This window comes from Natrix helvetica (assembly GCF_964273705.1).
Source record: "Natrix helvetica genome assembly, chromosome: 1".
In the NCBI taxonomy this organism is placed as follows: domain Eukaryota; kingdom Metazoa; phylum Chordata; class Lepidosauria; order Squamata; family Natricidae; genus Natrix; species Natrix helvetica.
Window position 1 is genome coordinate 95164362 of NC_138548.1, and position 16522 is coordinate 95180883.

Sequence of the window (16522 nt, forward strand, 5' to 3'; positions counted from 1 at the left end):
ATTTGGGGAGCCAGGGGGGCCATGGCCAGCTCAACCTCACTCGTGTCCAGGTTCCTGTGCTGGTCCAAGTGCTCTGCCAGCAAAAACAGGCTTCCGGGCCCTGTTTTTGGCTGTGATGGCTTCCTGCAACCCTCTGTCAGTGAAAACTTTGCTGGCAGAGGCACCATAGACCAGTCCTTTGCTGTTTCCAGGGTGGCCCTGCAGGCCAGATCCTGCCCCTGGGCCTTGAGTTTGACACCCCTGACCTAGATGATTGAGTACCTCCATAGACACTTGTAAATAAACCTTGTTGAAAGGTTTTAAAATGTAATGATGAAATTAATGTTCAACCAACCAATGTTCACACAACCAATAGCTGAATTGTCTTAAGATAGTCAACAATAGCTTTCTAGATAGCTTACAGTATACCAGCAAAAATAGCTCAAAATACTTACTTAAAATCAGAATCCAGAAGAATGAAAATGCTTTTTAAAAACTAAAACGCTGTTACCATCACATGATAATCCCTAAGGTATGGCAAATGAAAGTTCTTGGTCTGGAAATGAGATTATAACAGATATAAGTCAGGCTGTTCTGCAGCAAGCATTTGCAGTCAATGCCATGGCTGAGGTAGCCCACTGATTGATTGCTATCTGCATTTCTCACATGATAAAGGCACTCATACTTTCTAGCCAAATCAGACACTAAAGCACTCTCAGGGGATGAACAAAGAACCATTTGATGCTGCAGACCATTAGTAATAAGACAGGCATCCATATAGTACACACTAAGGTACACTACGACTGAAAAATAAGCAAGACTTAATTAGCTGGCTGGTACTTCAAACCACATAGTGCAGACAGCTTGAATACTTGCATTCTTCACATGAAGCCTTCCAAAGTTATAACAGAACAGAAAGAGAAAAACATTAAACACATAATTGTAAACTTGTTCTGAATTTGAATGTTGCTGAAATGTTTATAAATTCAAGTCACATTTAGTTTTCATCTTGCCCCTGTTTATTTTCTGGAGTACAATTGCTAATACACCACTGGGAGCCTGGAAAAAAGAAAAGTACATCAGTGACATAACATCCACTTCTAAATTCAAGAGTTCTTCAGTTCCTGGACTGAAGTAGGAATTTTGGAACTATTTGTTCTAATAGGTTCATTCTATGTTGATGTAATCTTATGTTTGGTTACTGTGCAGTTTAAACACAATGAGACAATAGGTATTTAATCGAGAAAGTTGATTTCCCTCAAAAAGATATATTTATAAATATATTTCTCGTAAATAATAATAATAATAATAATAATAATAATAATAATAATAATAATAATAATAACAACAACAACAACAATAACACACACATATTGCTATTACTATTGCTATTTGCCATCAATCCTACCCGTTATTAGTTGTATTTTAGACTACAGCATGTTATGGTAAAGGTTTCCCTTGCACATATATGCTAATCGTTCCTGACCCTAGGGGGGGGGTGCTCATTTCCGTTTCAAAGCCAAAGAGCCAGTGCTGTCCAAAGACGTCTCCATAGGCATGTGGTTGGTATGACTAAATACTGAAGGTGCACAGAACGCTGTTACCTTCCCACCAAGGTTGTCCCTATTTTTCTACTTACATTTTTACATGCTTTTGAACTGCTAGGTTGGCAGAAGCTGGGACAAGTAACAGGAGCTCACTCCGCTACCCAACGAAATATAAAACTCAACAAAAGTACTTGGACATTCTGAAAATACAAACTTTAATATTTGCAGATGCCCACACTTCAAAAATGTCAGAGAAGGGCAAAATCTAGAAGTTAAATTCAGTCCAATTTGCATTTTAAATATGGGTACAGCTTCGTAGAAGCCTTTCCTGCTGCAGTACAGATTTTAATTAAAAATTCTATTTTAAATTGAACCGAGGGAAACAAGTAAATCGCTTCCCTTGTCAAAATGCTATTGAACTGAATGCATTTGCGGGATTTCATAGCTATTATCCCCTTTACTTCCATATCTCTAATCTCCCTAAGAACATTACATTTTTAATAGATGAGGCCTTCTGTTTTTTGTATCCATATTGAGGACTGTATTCCATGACTGCAGATGACTTTTTTTCCCCATTTCAAAATAAACATCAAATAAGCAAGCATTGTTAGCATTTGCAGGGAGTGCTACACACACCAAAATGCAGGAATGCCTGCAGAGGAGTTTTTAAATAACTGAGATTTTATTGCAAATATACCATTGAAACTTCAGCCCTTTTTTAGGGGTGTGAAAAAGTGGTGGGTTTCAATTGCATGATCCTAGCTCCCATCTTGACTTTTTTGCCCCCTTTCCACAGATGATTCTTTCAGAATGCTCCGTGCAAGGCATGAGGAGTGCAAGGCATGAGGAGGTTTGAGCAAAAGCTTGAACAAGAAAATATATTGAGTGAGGCAATGCACTTTTCAGGAAGGCAGACTTAAAAAAATGTGTTTATCTCTCTACTTATTCTTGGGGAATTTCAGCAGAGAGATAAGAGTTCAGGGATCACAATGACAAGCTGATTTGGTGTCAACTGTAAATTTTGCTAGGTGATCATTTTGAAGGTTTCCTTCAACGGAATCACGGTCCGTTACTATAGCAGTTATCAGTGTTATTAAAATGGCGAAGAATAAATGTGTCATAGCAACTTGCTGTTTGTTAATGGCTCTCTGTGTTTATTGCACTGGGGAAATCCATCCTTGATGCCTTTCTCTAACAATATAAAAATTAACTGAAATCTGATAGCTGGAACACAACAAGTGCAGGCAAAGCACTTTCCAGAAAGGCAAAGCTCTTAAAATTATGGAGATATTCCGAGAAACATATATCATTTAAATTTGCCACAGGGTAGAAATTAGAAGTTAGAAGAATGGGTGTGGATTACTTACTAGGACTGATATCTATAAAACTGGAAATTCCAGTTTGAAATGCACTCAATCTGCGGGCACAAGCACACCATTCTTTGCCAATTAAACAGTTAGCCTTCTCTTGATACAGTCTATTGCATATCTCTTGAGGGCAAACCTTTAACACACTCACAATCTTGATCAAGCTATTCATAGGTAAGGCATAAGATGCCTTTAATTTTTTTCCTATTGTTTACCGTAGAAAATATTCATCATTAAGAAGTTTGATTAGAGGTTATTTTTACAAATGCTTTTTAGAATTAAAAAAATCATGTTTTAAAGTTGGATGTTTGTAAAATGTATCTTGTTCTCTTATGTTGCTTTCAGGTATATGAAAAAGTTGCCTATCTTTTAACAGATCTAGGTAAGTAAAATTTCTTCCAAAAATAATTTTAGTTCCACTGGAGATGTGGCACTTGCAGAATACAGTATTGGCCCTAGGTTTTATATTCTATTCTATTAGGGTTAATCCAACAGCTTTATTCGGGTTTAAACCACTCAGTGTTTTGACATTGGAAATAGCCAATAAAACTTAGCAAGTAAATAAGAAAATAAAGTAATAAAGTGTTATGGTAGTATTCTATTTTGCGTTGTTTCTTAATTGTTCTGCCTTGTTCTAATAAAGTTTCCAGAAGTACAGATATTACCACAAACTGATTACATGCTCATCACTTTAATGAATTTTATTTATTTATTTATTTATATCCCACCATTATTATTTTCACAAATAACTCAAGGTGACAAACATCTCCAATACACCTTCCTCTTCCTGTTATCCCTACAATGACAACCCTGTGGGGTGAGTTGGGCTGAGAAAAAGTGTGTCTGGTCCAAATTCACCCTGCTGACTTCTATGGCTAAGGCGGGACTTGGAATTCGTGGTCTGTTGCTTTCTAGCCTCGTACCTTCACCACTAGACCAAACTGGCTCTCCACTCTTTCCTACACCCTGTAGGGCTATGTCCAAACCAGCCATATACCTCTAATATAACCCTAACGGAAGAACTTTTTGTTCAAACCTGAATCTTATTTTGCTAATAATCCTTTGCAATAAGTTACAAGAGATAGAAGTAACTGACCATCACCTTGTTTCATTTTGCATACATGTGTAGTTATCCATCTTTGCATTCCTTCAGAACTGTAAATTCTGTTCCTGATTTTCATTAGGATTAACAATCCTGGTTTCCACAGATCTGAATGGAACAGGGTGACAGCAAAAGTCAGAGCTTTCCTCATCTCATTGCTGTCACCTAGTCCAGACCTGATCACCCTAATTTCTAGAGGAGTTACATTTAATATTAGCAATAAAGGATTTTAAAGACTAAAGACAGTCACGAGTGATAGATATTAAACACAAAACTGCCCATTCCACTGAAAATGATATTGACTATCTAAGATTCATCCAGGTACCGAATACACTAAAGAAATTAATGGTCATAGAATTATAATAATTTTCTATTGCAGTTCTACATTAGTGGTAGTGCATTGAGCATTGAGTTCCATGGATTTACTCCAAAGAATAAGGATGCTTGTGTATGCATGTATGAATGCATGTACGTATACATGCATGCATACATACATACATACATACATACATACATACATACATACATATATATATATATATATAGAGAGAGAGAGAGAGAGAGAGAAATTTTATTGGCAAATATTTATATCTGTTTGTTTGATGTATTTGTATACTACTATAATTTCTTTCCACATGAGAATTTACAAAGGCTCCAAGAATTTCACTATAGATCAATGTTATGGTGAGAATTTAAAATTATATTCTTACCATTCCAAGTTTCAAGTTAAGTATTTGATTTAATAGGCAGATTAAAATCTATATGGTATATGCTTAAAATGAAAAATGTTATGTTCTTTTACAGTCTATGATGGATTTTGTGTTGAGACTTTTTGTTTTCTTTTTATAGAACACCCCAGAACAGATTCAGAGTGGGAAAACAGCTTTGCTTTGAAAATGTTTCTTTTCCAGTTTGTCAATTTAAACAGTTCTATTTTCTACATTGCATTTTTTCTTGGAAGGTAACTTAACTTAAAGTGAATTGAGAACGTAGTTTTGTGATGTATTGACATTGTTTTTAGAGGAATAACAGGAATAACAGAGGACAGTAAAGCATGCTTCACAATCCAGTGCCTAAATGGATGGATGGATGGATGGATGGATGGATGGATGGATGGATGGATGGATGGATGGAAGGATGGAAGGACCATAAATGAGTTGCTACATCATCATCTTTGGGTTCCTCAGCCTAACTGACAACTGATGAAGCAGATAGGAGCTGCTTTGCTTGATTATTTTTTCTGTGTTATGCATGTGGGCGGGAGAGCAGAAGGAAGGGAAAGGAAGATGTAATAAGTGTACACTTATATATTTTGCTATGTATCTACTACATGGTATGCATGTGTTTGAAACTCAGATAAGTATTTATAATTCTACTTCATTTGATTCTTGCTTACAAAGCAAATGGCCAGAGGTCAATAGATTGCATACAGAGATAAACGGTGTAAATTATATTTGTTGAATACATATTGTGATATGGGAATTGCATTCTCAGACATCTGTTTGTAACTGTGATGATGAAAAATGGGTAGTATGATGTGCAAGTATAAGAGACAGAGTTTGCATTGTAACATTAAAACTTGTTTTTCTGATTTGCCGCTTCTTGCAAATGCTAGGATTGCATTGTTTCAGTTCTCTTGATTGTGTCTTTGTTCCTCGGCCAATTAGTATAACTCCTGGCTTTCTTCTGTATGAATTTTCATGCTCTATTTTGTACACATTGTTCTCAAACTCCTTGGCTCTCACTGCTGTTTCATGGAGAGTTATGAAAAGTTATATCATTGTCTATGGTCAGACTGTTAGATTCAAATAATATAAATAATTTCACACTAAACACCAGAAAAAACTACAATGCATTGCTGTTAATATACATCACAACAACAACTAGGAGTATGATCCATGTCTTTTACTAGGCTGTTCTAGAGGTTGTCTATATGATAGTGTTATAAAATAGGTACAGAATTTCAAAATCATTCCAAACAATGCTTAATCTTTTTTATTGTTCAACTTGTAAAACTTTTCTCTTTGTACTACATTTTGTTGAGGAGCAGAAATCTTATCTTTCAGATTCGCTGGTCGTCCTGGAATGTACAACAAACTTTTTAACAAATGGAGATTAGAAGAGGTAATAGTATTTCTTATTCATTTAGTTTTATTTTTAAAAAAATATTTATAAACTACTGCCTTTTAACATTAATTTTCATAACTGCTTGTTTCTTTGGCTGCTGGTAGGCTAAATATGTCTGCCTAGTCTACAGAAAAGAAAAATTAGGGTGTGACATGATAACAGTATTCCAGTATTTTAGGGACTGCCACAAAGAAGAGAGGGGGTCAATTTATTTTCCAAAGCACCAGAGAGCAGGGCAAGAAACAATGGATGGAAACTAATCAAGGAGAGAAGCAACCTGGAATTAAGGAGAAACTTCCTAGAAGTGAAGACAATTAACCAGTGGAACAGCTTGCCTTCAGAGGTTGTGGGTGCTTCATCACTGGAGTTTTTAAGAAGATACTGGATGGCCTGAAATAATATAGAGTCTCCTGCTTGAGCATGGGGTTGGAATACAGTTCAAGTTCCCTTCCAGCTCTATTCTGATTTATGACTTATGCTTCTTAGGGTTATCAATATTGACTTGATGGCACATCATAATCCCAAGTCATGTTCTGTCATATGTATGGCCATGTAAATATGATAAATAGATAAATAATCATCAAATGATGTAAAATAATTTGCCTGACATAACAAATAAATTAATTAAAGTGATTGAACTGCCTTCAAGAATAGTTTAAATTAAAAGCAAATCTTTGTTATTCTTTTACTGACTTATTTTCCATAGTGTCATCCAAGTGGTTGCTTAATAGATCTGTGTCTGCAAATGGGTGTAATCATGGTTTTGAAACAAATGTGGAACAATTTCATGGAGCTTGGTTATCCGTAAGTATGATGCATAGTATCTTTATATTTCTATCAAATAAAAATATTTTTCCTGTTTCTGCAAATTTTGCTCTTTGCAAATTTTGATACAGACACAGTTGCCACCAATTTTCACTGAGACCATATTTCTGTTTTGTTTCCTGACTAAGTAAATATAAAAGATGCAGTGGGTTTATACACGCACACTTCTATGAATGAAAAAAATATGTTTAAAATAATTATTTAAGGAGATGTTGAATACTATTTTGAGAAGATTTTTGTTTTAAATGGCTCATATTAATTAGAAATGTAGATACAGCGTAGATTTAATGGAACATATCATCTAAAAATCTACTACTCTGCCTAATGTAAATATAATGCCTGAACAACATAAAAATAAGTCTCTTTTTTTGTCAGTTTTATTGATTGGAGAAAGTTTTTTTTTTAAAGAAAAAAGAAGACATAATATCAAAACAGTAGAAAGAGCAGGATTTATGCTTTCTCTTAGGGTACATATTGAAATCTTTCGTTAAAACCCTATGTTTAAAATATTTATTTTAGTACTGTGTTTCCCCGAAAATAAGACAGAGTCTTATTTTCTTTTGACCCCCAAAATAAGCACTTGGCATTATTTTTGGGGGGGGTCTTATTATTTTTGAGGTGCAGGAGACGGCGAGCCTGGTCACCTGATGGCTACTGCTGTGTTGCAATATTTTTGGGGAGGGCTTATTTTGGGGGGAGGGCTTATTTTAGCGCATGAACTCAAAAGCCCAATTGTGCTTATTATCCAGGGAGCTCTTATTTTCAGGGAAACAGGGTATCTCTGACCCTAATGCAAGGCAATCACAAAATCAATATATATTCCATCTCGAATTGCCTTTAATAATTATATGTTATTAAGAAACAAAGTCAAAGAGAATTTGCACAAACCATCAAAATAATCATTACTTCTTGATAGATCTTGATAGGACCATCTGCACAAATAGGGATGTCCTTTCTTTAGGAAAGGAAGAGAATGGTGAATCCAAACATCATTTGGGGGGGGGGGACCCTGCAGGTGACACTACAGGTTTCATGCTCTGGCTGTCTAATGCAGGTTACTCCAGAATTGGTGGTCACGACGCAAGATCAAGAAAGGAGGACAGTTACTAGAGCATAAAGTGTCCTTATCTCAGTGGGAAAAAGATTGGAATCTACAGCCCATGAATCTCCATGGTCTGATGGACGAATACTTGGAAATGGGTGAGCATTGTGATAGAAAAGAAGATGTTTCTTTTGATGGGAGGTAGAAGATTTGTTTACCAGTTTTCTTATTTCTAACTATGTGAACTTCCTTTCTAGTTCTACAGTTTGGCTTTACTACGATCTTTGTTGCTGCTTTTCCACTAGCACCTTTGCTGGCTTTGCTTAATAATATTATAGAAATCAGGCTTGATGCATACAAGTTTGTCACACAGTGGAGGAGGCCAATGCCTGCAAGAGCAACTGACATAGGTGAGATTTTCTATATGTAATCAGTGTATTGCTGATGTTAGACTTCTTCAGCAGAAATAATTTGTCATTATGGATCCATTGCCATTTTTCTCATTGTGAATTTTTTGCAGGCAAAATTACATTTTGCAAAAGGTGGTTTGCATTTTATAAGTCAGTCACATGTGTATAGATTCCAGTGGTTTTTTTTTTCATTAATAAAACAGATAACGTAGGATAGACTGAAATGGGAAGCAAGATAGTTTTGAAAGACTTAAATACCCTGAACAAGAGAGCCTCAGAGACTTACTTACTTACTTACGTTCTTTCTTTTATCAAACATGTAGAAGATAACAGGTATAAGTATAAACATGAACACAGTATGGGCATTGCTAGATCGGGTAATGGAAAAGTACACAAGGCTAAAGGCAACAACAGCTCTTTATTAAAGTACAACAAGTAAGAACAATCCGGCGAAGGTTGAGTCTGACAGCAGCCCTTTTATAGGGAGCTGTCAGACCATTCGACCAATAGGATTAAACTTCTGTTCCTGCTGGAACAGAGGACCTTGGTGGAAACCACTGTAGTAGACACCAGTATCTAACACCCCTCTCCTCTTGGATGGAACAATCCTACTAGTTACGTAGTCACCCAGGTAGGCATGCTTTTGGGTAGCTCTGGCAGACCTGCGCAGTTCAGTCGGAGGATGTTCTTTGGACAGGTCGGACGGACCTGGTTGCTCCGCAGCTCCACTTGGTGGAAGCTCCTGGAACCTTTCACAGGCCATGGTTGGAGCTACTAGAGCCGGTTCGCTCAGAGCTCGCTGCGGGCCTGCAACAGATAAGTTTTCTGGTACCCTCGGGCTTGAGCTGCCTGTGAAAGGAGTGAGTGTTTGCTCCATTTGGGTAGGGCTTTGGCTATCTCGTGCAGGAGTTACCTCTGGTTGTCTAAGAGTTGAGTTGGAAAGGTGGCCATGGAGTTGGTCAATGTGCCTTCTCCAATTCCAACCTCGAGCTCTACAAGATAAGAGCGAGGCCCTGTAATGCCTATCACTGTGGCAGGAATCCACAGAGTTCCTCCGGTGTAGTTGTGGCCATAAACTGAATCCCCTATGCTAAAGTTCTGAATTTTACTCGTGGAGTCAGGGGAAAATGCAGCAGAATAGTTTGGGTGTAGCCGGTCTAAGTGGGACCTTAGCCGGTGACCCATGAGAAGCTCGGAGGAGCTTCTCCTTGTAGTGGCACTGGGTGTGATGTGCTGAATTAGCAAATAGTGATCAACCCATGTTTGCCAATCTACCGGGCCCATCCTTGTGAGGACCTCTTTTGCAGATCTCACCATTCTTTCTGCCTAAACATTGGAGGCCAGATGGAATGGCACAATCAGGGCATGCCTGATTCCCTGAGCTGCTAGGAAGGTCTCAAATTGCATGGCTGTGAATTGAGGCCTGTTATCAGAGACCAAGATGTCGGGCAGGCCGTGCATGGAGAAAAGTCTCTGTAGTACCTTAATGACCGCTTTTGCTGTAGTGGAGGTCATTAGAACTACCTCTAGCCATTTTGGGTAGGCTTCCACAACTTCAAGGAATGTCTGGCATGAACTGGGCCAGCAAAGTCAATGTGCACCCTAGACCACGGTGCTTAAGGACGCTCCCACTGCTTAGCGGGTGCCTCTGGGGAGCTGGTCTGTACTCCTGGCACGGTGTGCAGGTGGCCACCCATTCTTCTATCTCCCTGTCCATGTTAGGCCACCACATGTAACTCCTAGCCAAAGACTTCATCCTGACAATTCCAGGATGCCCCTACATGTAAAGCCTCTAATACTGCAATACACAGTTTGGGTGGAACAACTACCCAGTCCCTCCACAGTAAGCAGCCATTTACAACAGATAACTCATCACATTTGCTAAAATACATTTTGAGATCAGCCCCAACAGGCCCCTTGGGCCACCCCCTCCACACCCAGTTCAAAATCTGTTTGATGGTGGAGTTCTTTGCAGAGTGACGGGCGACATCAGTGGACGAGACAGGACCAGTCTCAAGGTAGTTAATGAGAAGGACTGGTATCTCGGGGTAGGGTCAGCAAGAAGTTCAGGCAGCAGCTCAAAGCGTCGGTGTGCCGGGGTAGGGTCAGCAAGAAGTTCAGGCAGCAGCTCAAAGCGTCGGTGTGCCTCAAAGTGGCACCTGGTCGGTGGATGATACGGTAAAAGTAGGCAGATAGGAAGATGGTCCATCTGGTCATCCACAGTGATAATGACACTGGGGTAGCTCGGTCCCCAGCCAGAAAACCCAGTAGTGGCTTGTGGTCCATAATTAGTTTGAAATCACAGCCATATAGGTACTCATAAAACCTCTTTACTCCGGCCACAGCAGCCAAAGCCTCATGGTCCAGCTGGATGTATTTCCGCTCAGCAGCAGACAAAATCCTAGAGTAAAAGGCTATGGGAGCCTTGGTTCTGTTGGGCATGTGGTGGTTGGGGATGGCGCCGACACCAAACGGAAAAGCGTTGCAGGTCAGCACCAACGGCAGGGTCAGGCTGTATTGTAGAGAAAAGTGTCCGCCAACAGGAGTCTTTTTACCATGACAAATGTGGCAGCTTCAGCTCTGCCCCAGGACCACTTCGCGTTCTTTGCCAGGAGATGGTGTAAGGGCTCGGCAACGGTGGATTTCTGTTTAAGAAAGATGCTGTAGAAATTAAGGAGCCCAAGGAACACCTGCAGCTCAGTTTGATTGTGAGGTGTAGGGGCATCCTGGATTGCTTGAATTTTTTGGGTGGTCGGGTGAATCCCAGAGCCATCGATTAGGTACCCTAAGAATCCAACCCTTGGCACGTTAATTTGGCGTTTTTCTTTTTTGAGACGGAGGCCTTTGTCTCTAATTCTAGTCAAAACTGTTCGCAAACGTTTGAAAAGTTGCACCTCATTTGCAGCCAATACCAAGATGTCATTAAAATAGGGGACGACTCCTGGAATCCCCTGCAAAAGCTGTTCCATGGTGCTTTGGAACAGTCCTGCGTCAATACTAACACCGAATTGCAGGCAGTGACATTTGAATGCACCCCTGTGCGTCACAATGGTTTGGGCCTCCGCCGTAGTGCCATCTACAGGCAATTGTTGGTATGCCTGCATCATGTACAATTTTGCAAATATTTTCCAGGACCTAGAAAATGTAGTAAATGCTGTACAATGGGTACAGGGTAAGTGCTTTGTTGTAGCACTTTATTGATTGTGTATTTGTAGTCCATGCAGATGCAGACAAACCCATCAGATTTGACAGGTGTCACAATAGGGGTCTCCCAGAGTGCATGATCAACTGGCTCAAGGATTCCCTGACCTACGAGCTTGTCAATTTTTCCTATCAATTTTGGGGCGGAGAGCAAAAGATACTCTCCTGTGTTTTAGCCTTATGGGGGCTATATTGGGGTCCAAATTAAAAGAGTTTGGAGTCCCCACATACTTACCCAGACTGGTGCTGAAGACGTCCTCGAACTCCTTAAAAATGGCTTCGGCGGCGCCATCTTTCAAAACGTTGATAATGGTCACTTCTAGGCCCAGGGCTTCAAACCAGTCAAGCCCCAGGAGGCTCTGCAGGTTGCCGCTGACTACCGTCACTGGGAGTTGGCTGCTGAAATGCTTGAATTTCACCTGGAAGGTGCTTTGGCCCATGATAGGGACCCAGGTTCCTGGTAATCAAGTAGCAGATGTCAGGGGTGCGTAGATGTTGTTTCTTCAGGCTAGGGATAGACCACGGCATGATGGTCAGTGATGACCCGGTGTTGATCTCCATCTTGCATGGAGAATACTCAATGAGGACTGTGACCTTCAGCTTTTTTGGCCAACTGGTGTGGATTTGGTCAATTGATGTATGGTAGGTGACTCTAGTGTCGCCCTCTGAGCACCGTGGTGGCTTCTGCCAGGCCCCTTGGTTGGGGCTCTGCTGGCAGTTTTCTGTGCTTCTTGGCTGCCAGGTAGTAGCAGGGAATTTGCTCCGGCACACCTTGGTGTGTGCCACTTTCACTCGCAGCACTGGCAGGTAGCGTCGCAGAAACGGCAAGCCAATCTGGCATGATCTCCTCCGCAGCTAGCGCAAGGCGGGAGACGCAGTTTGAATTTGCGTGCCAGCTGGGCACAGCTACTGCTCATGCAGCAGCTATCATCTTCCTCACCTTCTGAGCTCTCGGCTTCTGCAGCCTCGTGATGTACACATGTACTCTTTCGGGTGTCTTGTGGAACACTTTGGCGCTGCAGAGTTTCAGTGGATTTGACAGCCAATTCGGACGCCCTGGCTTTGTCCAAGGCAATCTGCAGAGTGAGGTTAGATTTAGTGAGTAACCTCCTCTGTATGTTAATGTCACGCACGGCGCAAATTATGCGGTCAAGAATGAGTTCGTCTAGGTCTCGGAACTCACAGTACACTGCAGCTTTTCATAGTGTCGTTGATCAATTCGCCCTCCTTCTGGTTTCTGATGTTAAACTCATGCCGGCGAACATGCTTGGATGGTTTTGGGGTATAGTGGGTCCTCAGTGTCTGCTGGAGCACAGACCAAGCAACCGATTGTAGCGGCATTGGTTCAGAGAGGTCTTTCACCATTTCAAACACTTTCCGGCAACATGTTCTTCTTGTGGCCTTCAGAAAGGCCCATAAGGTCATTGGCCTCGAGGAAACAGTCAAACCGTAGCATATACAAGTGCTCGATGACTGGGTCATAGGGAGTTGGTGGGGCGTGCATGGCCATTTTGTGTTCTGAAGGCATTTTGATTTTACTGCTCAAAAATGGCTGCTCGAAGCCACACTGAACTCCGGACTGGATGTACTTGCTGGATTGCTACACTCTTTTTGGTTCGCCTAGTTGTCTTCCAATCCCACCTTCGTCCCAGTGTTAGATCGGGTAATGGAAAGGCACACAAGGCTAAAGGCAACAACAGCTCTTTATTAAAGTACAACAAGTAAGAACAATCAAGAGAACGTTGAGTCTGACAGCAGCCCTTTTATAGGGAGCTGTCAGACCCTTTGACCAATAGGATTAAAACTCTGTTCCCGCCAGAACATAGGGCCTTGGTGGAAACCACTGTAGTAGATATCAGTATCTAACAGACATGAACACAGTAAATGGGTATGGATAGATGGGGACAGCACACCAGGGACTGTAGGTACACTTGTATGCTTATGCACGTCCTCCTACAGATCTCTTAGGAAAGAGGTGAGGTCCACGCTAGACAGTTTAAGGTTAAAGTTACAGGGGTTTGAGTATGTAACAACAGAGTCAGGTAGAGCATTGACCACTCTGTTGCTGAAGTCATATTTTCAGCAATCGCGTTTGGAGCGGTTTACCTTTAGTTTGTATCTATGGTTTGCCCGTGTATTATTGCAGTTGAAGCTGAAGTAGTCATTGGCAGGTAGGACTTGCCTCTGTTCTGTGTAAAAATGCAATGAACTGAACCAAACAGGCAGTTGTTCCATCTCTATATCACCATCATTCAGTTGAGACTCCTGCAACAAGTTGATATAGTATGAAAGCACATTTTTAATGCATGTATGATGTTAGAACTATAAGTGAGGCAAAATGGATTATCATTTATTGTGACAGCAAAGGGCAGGTGGATGTTTATTTCCTAGACTAATTTAAATGAAGGGCAAGACCCACAGCATTTTTGGAAATTGCTGTTTAATTCTGTTATGTAACTGGATAAATCTTTATGATGCTTTATCAGCTTTGTATTTAGTCATACTGTAATTCTTCTCTTCTAGGTATCTGGTATGGTATCCTCGAGGGAATAGGAGTTCTAGCTGTAATTACCAATGCTTTTGTCATTGCCATTACTTCGGACTATATCCCACGTTTTGTTTATGCATACAAATATGGACCTTGTATCAACGAAGGATACAGACAGGAAAAGTAATTCTGCCTTTGCTATCCTTTTACTTTTTAACCGATGTCCTAACTTCTGCATTTTCATCAAGTTTGTCAGCAGATTTGCTTTCCCCCTTGGGGAATTTACCGCTTGCAATTTGTCTATGACTTTTCTATTTTGACAAACTACATCTATACCAAAGGTTGTGCCAATGAAGCTCAAAAATCTTTATCAATCTCTACTTGCAGAATCATTGTCTTCAGCTTATGTACCCGAACTGTGTTGTTTTTAAGTTTGTTGTATTCAGAGGAACAGCTTCACAGTTTCAGTGCCTTAATATGCTCAAGACTGTGAAGATGCTTTTAAAAAATATTATGCTACCTGTGACAAATATCACACAAATAAAATAATATTGCAAGTTTACTTGTTCATCAGGCCCTTACTAGATGAAACTAAAATCCAGAACCTTGAAAATAATATTAGAAAAATCTCCTATTCCATTCCTCAACCTCAGAACATTCATTTCAGTAGATCTCATATCCTGATATCACTAAAACTAGCATTTCATCAGCAGACCATGGCAGGGGTTTGCTTACAAAAATACAGATAATCCACAATGTCAAAAGTAGGCTCCTTATCTTAAAAGGAAACTACCTATGATCTTCCATATGTTTTGGGCCACAACTTTCACAAAAAATGTATCAGCTATGATTGAAGTCCAAAACTTTAGAAATAATCAGATTGCTTACTTCTGAATTTCTGACTTAATAGTCTGCTATTTCAGTTTCGTTTATTTTTGCTATTTACAATTTCTTAAATTTCGATTGACAATGTTTTTTGATTCTTTGACTTTACAGTTACACATTTAATAGGTAGGTAAAACAGAAGAGTTATTGTGTCATGCAGATAGGTTTTTTTTTTTCTCTCACTAATTCTGTTCCATTATCCATGCTATGGCTGTGACCTTTTCCCCCAGATAATCTTCAATTCTTTTTATAAAGAAATAAACAGATGAGCTTCTATTCTAAGCCTTAGCCCATGACCTCAATAAATGTTTCCATGAAAATGCCTTGGCATGGTCCTCATTTCATTAACATTTTCTTTTAGATCTGAGCAGGAAGAAATATATATATTTATTGAGTTTAAATCAAACTTGCATGAAAAACAGCATAAATTAGATCAAAATAGAAGTTTCCATGGAATCAACATTATCTTATATTTTTTGATATGTACTAATGGCTCTTTGTAGGATGGGTACTAAATATCTAGCAACCAAATAATTATTTAGCAAACTGAAATATTACTACCTTGGTGTCCATTATTTTACCAGTGGCATCATCATGTGAAAATAATGCCTCCAGTTTAGGATTCCAAATACAGATTTCTATAGTAGGGGCTGTCTATCCGAATCCTGTCCATAAACACACTTTGACATCCTTTTTCACTTTGAGAAGGGAACTAATTTCATTCAGCATCCCACAATTGTTGAAACTGAATGACAGGAAGGAGTTTTTTTATTTAGCATTAATGTTAGTCGAGGGGTGGGGAATCTACATGTGCATGCATCAATTTCCAAGGCATAAACTTCATTGCACATACTCAGAGCTTTATGGTTTTCTTGCAGCATAGCTCCTGCTACCCGCATATGAAATTCTATGACATTTTGTCCTCATCATCCACTGAAGATATGACCAGCATGCCATAACATATGTAGGCATGCATGAGTAAGGGCAACCAGGGTGAATGAAACATGTTTTGCATGCCTGGTTTCTGACAAAGTAATTATTCAGGACCAAATGTATTAATTAGTCTTTTTTTTATCTCCTAGATGTTTGAGGGGATATGTCAACAGTAGCTTATCAATATTTGATCTCAGTGAACTCGGCAAGGGATATTCAGGGTACTGCAGGTATGTATTACAAGCATGGATTTGTAACTTCCAGGATGGAGATAATTCTGATTGTATGTGGAAACTGTCAAAATCCTAAATTCTACATTTGCTTTTTTAACTTTTGATCAATGTGGGAATTTAGAGAGAGAGACGTTAAAACTGTCACCCCACGTATCTTTAAGTGAATTCAATCAATTATTTTGATGCAATATGCATTCATCATTTTTTAATTGATCTAAAGTATTTATATCCCTAAGTCTGTAGAGCTGAATGGTACTTATAGCAATGTAAAAAATATCAAAGTCTAACAAAGTAAAGGTAAAAATGACAGGAAAAAAAATCTCAGTAGAAGTTCAGCAACAAAGCCACCAAGCAGAGAAAGAGCTATTCCTTTGAGAAAGGAT

At 39.6% G+C, this 16522-nt stretch overlaps 1 protein-coding gene across 2 annotated transcripts in view; it reads left to right on the forward strand.

Moving 5' to 3' along the window:
• ANO3 (anoctamin 3) overlaps positions 1-16522 on the forward strand; it is a 237347-nt gene that overhangs the window by 214482 nt on the left and 6343 nt on the right. For both annotated transcript variants that reach the window (XM_081936174.1, XM_081936175.1), the window contains exons 18-25: positions 3239-3275; positions 4845-4956; positions 6062-6119; positions 6829-6926; positions 8002-8147; positions 8247-8399; positions 14124-14271; positions 16056-16136. In XM_081936174.1, the coding sequence (XP_081792300.1) occupies positions 3239-3275; positions 4845-4956; positions 6062-6119; positions 6829-6926; positions 8002-8147; positions 8247-8399; positions 14124-14271; positions 16056-16136 (833 nt within the window). The remainder of the gene's footprint in view (positions 1-3238; positions 3276-4844; positions 4957-6061; positions 6120-6828; positions 6927-8001; positions 8148-8246; positions 8400-14123; positions 14272-16055; positions 16137-16522) is intronic.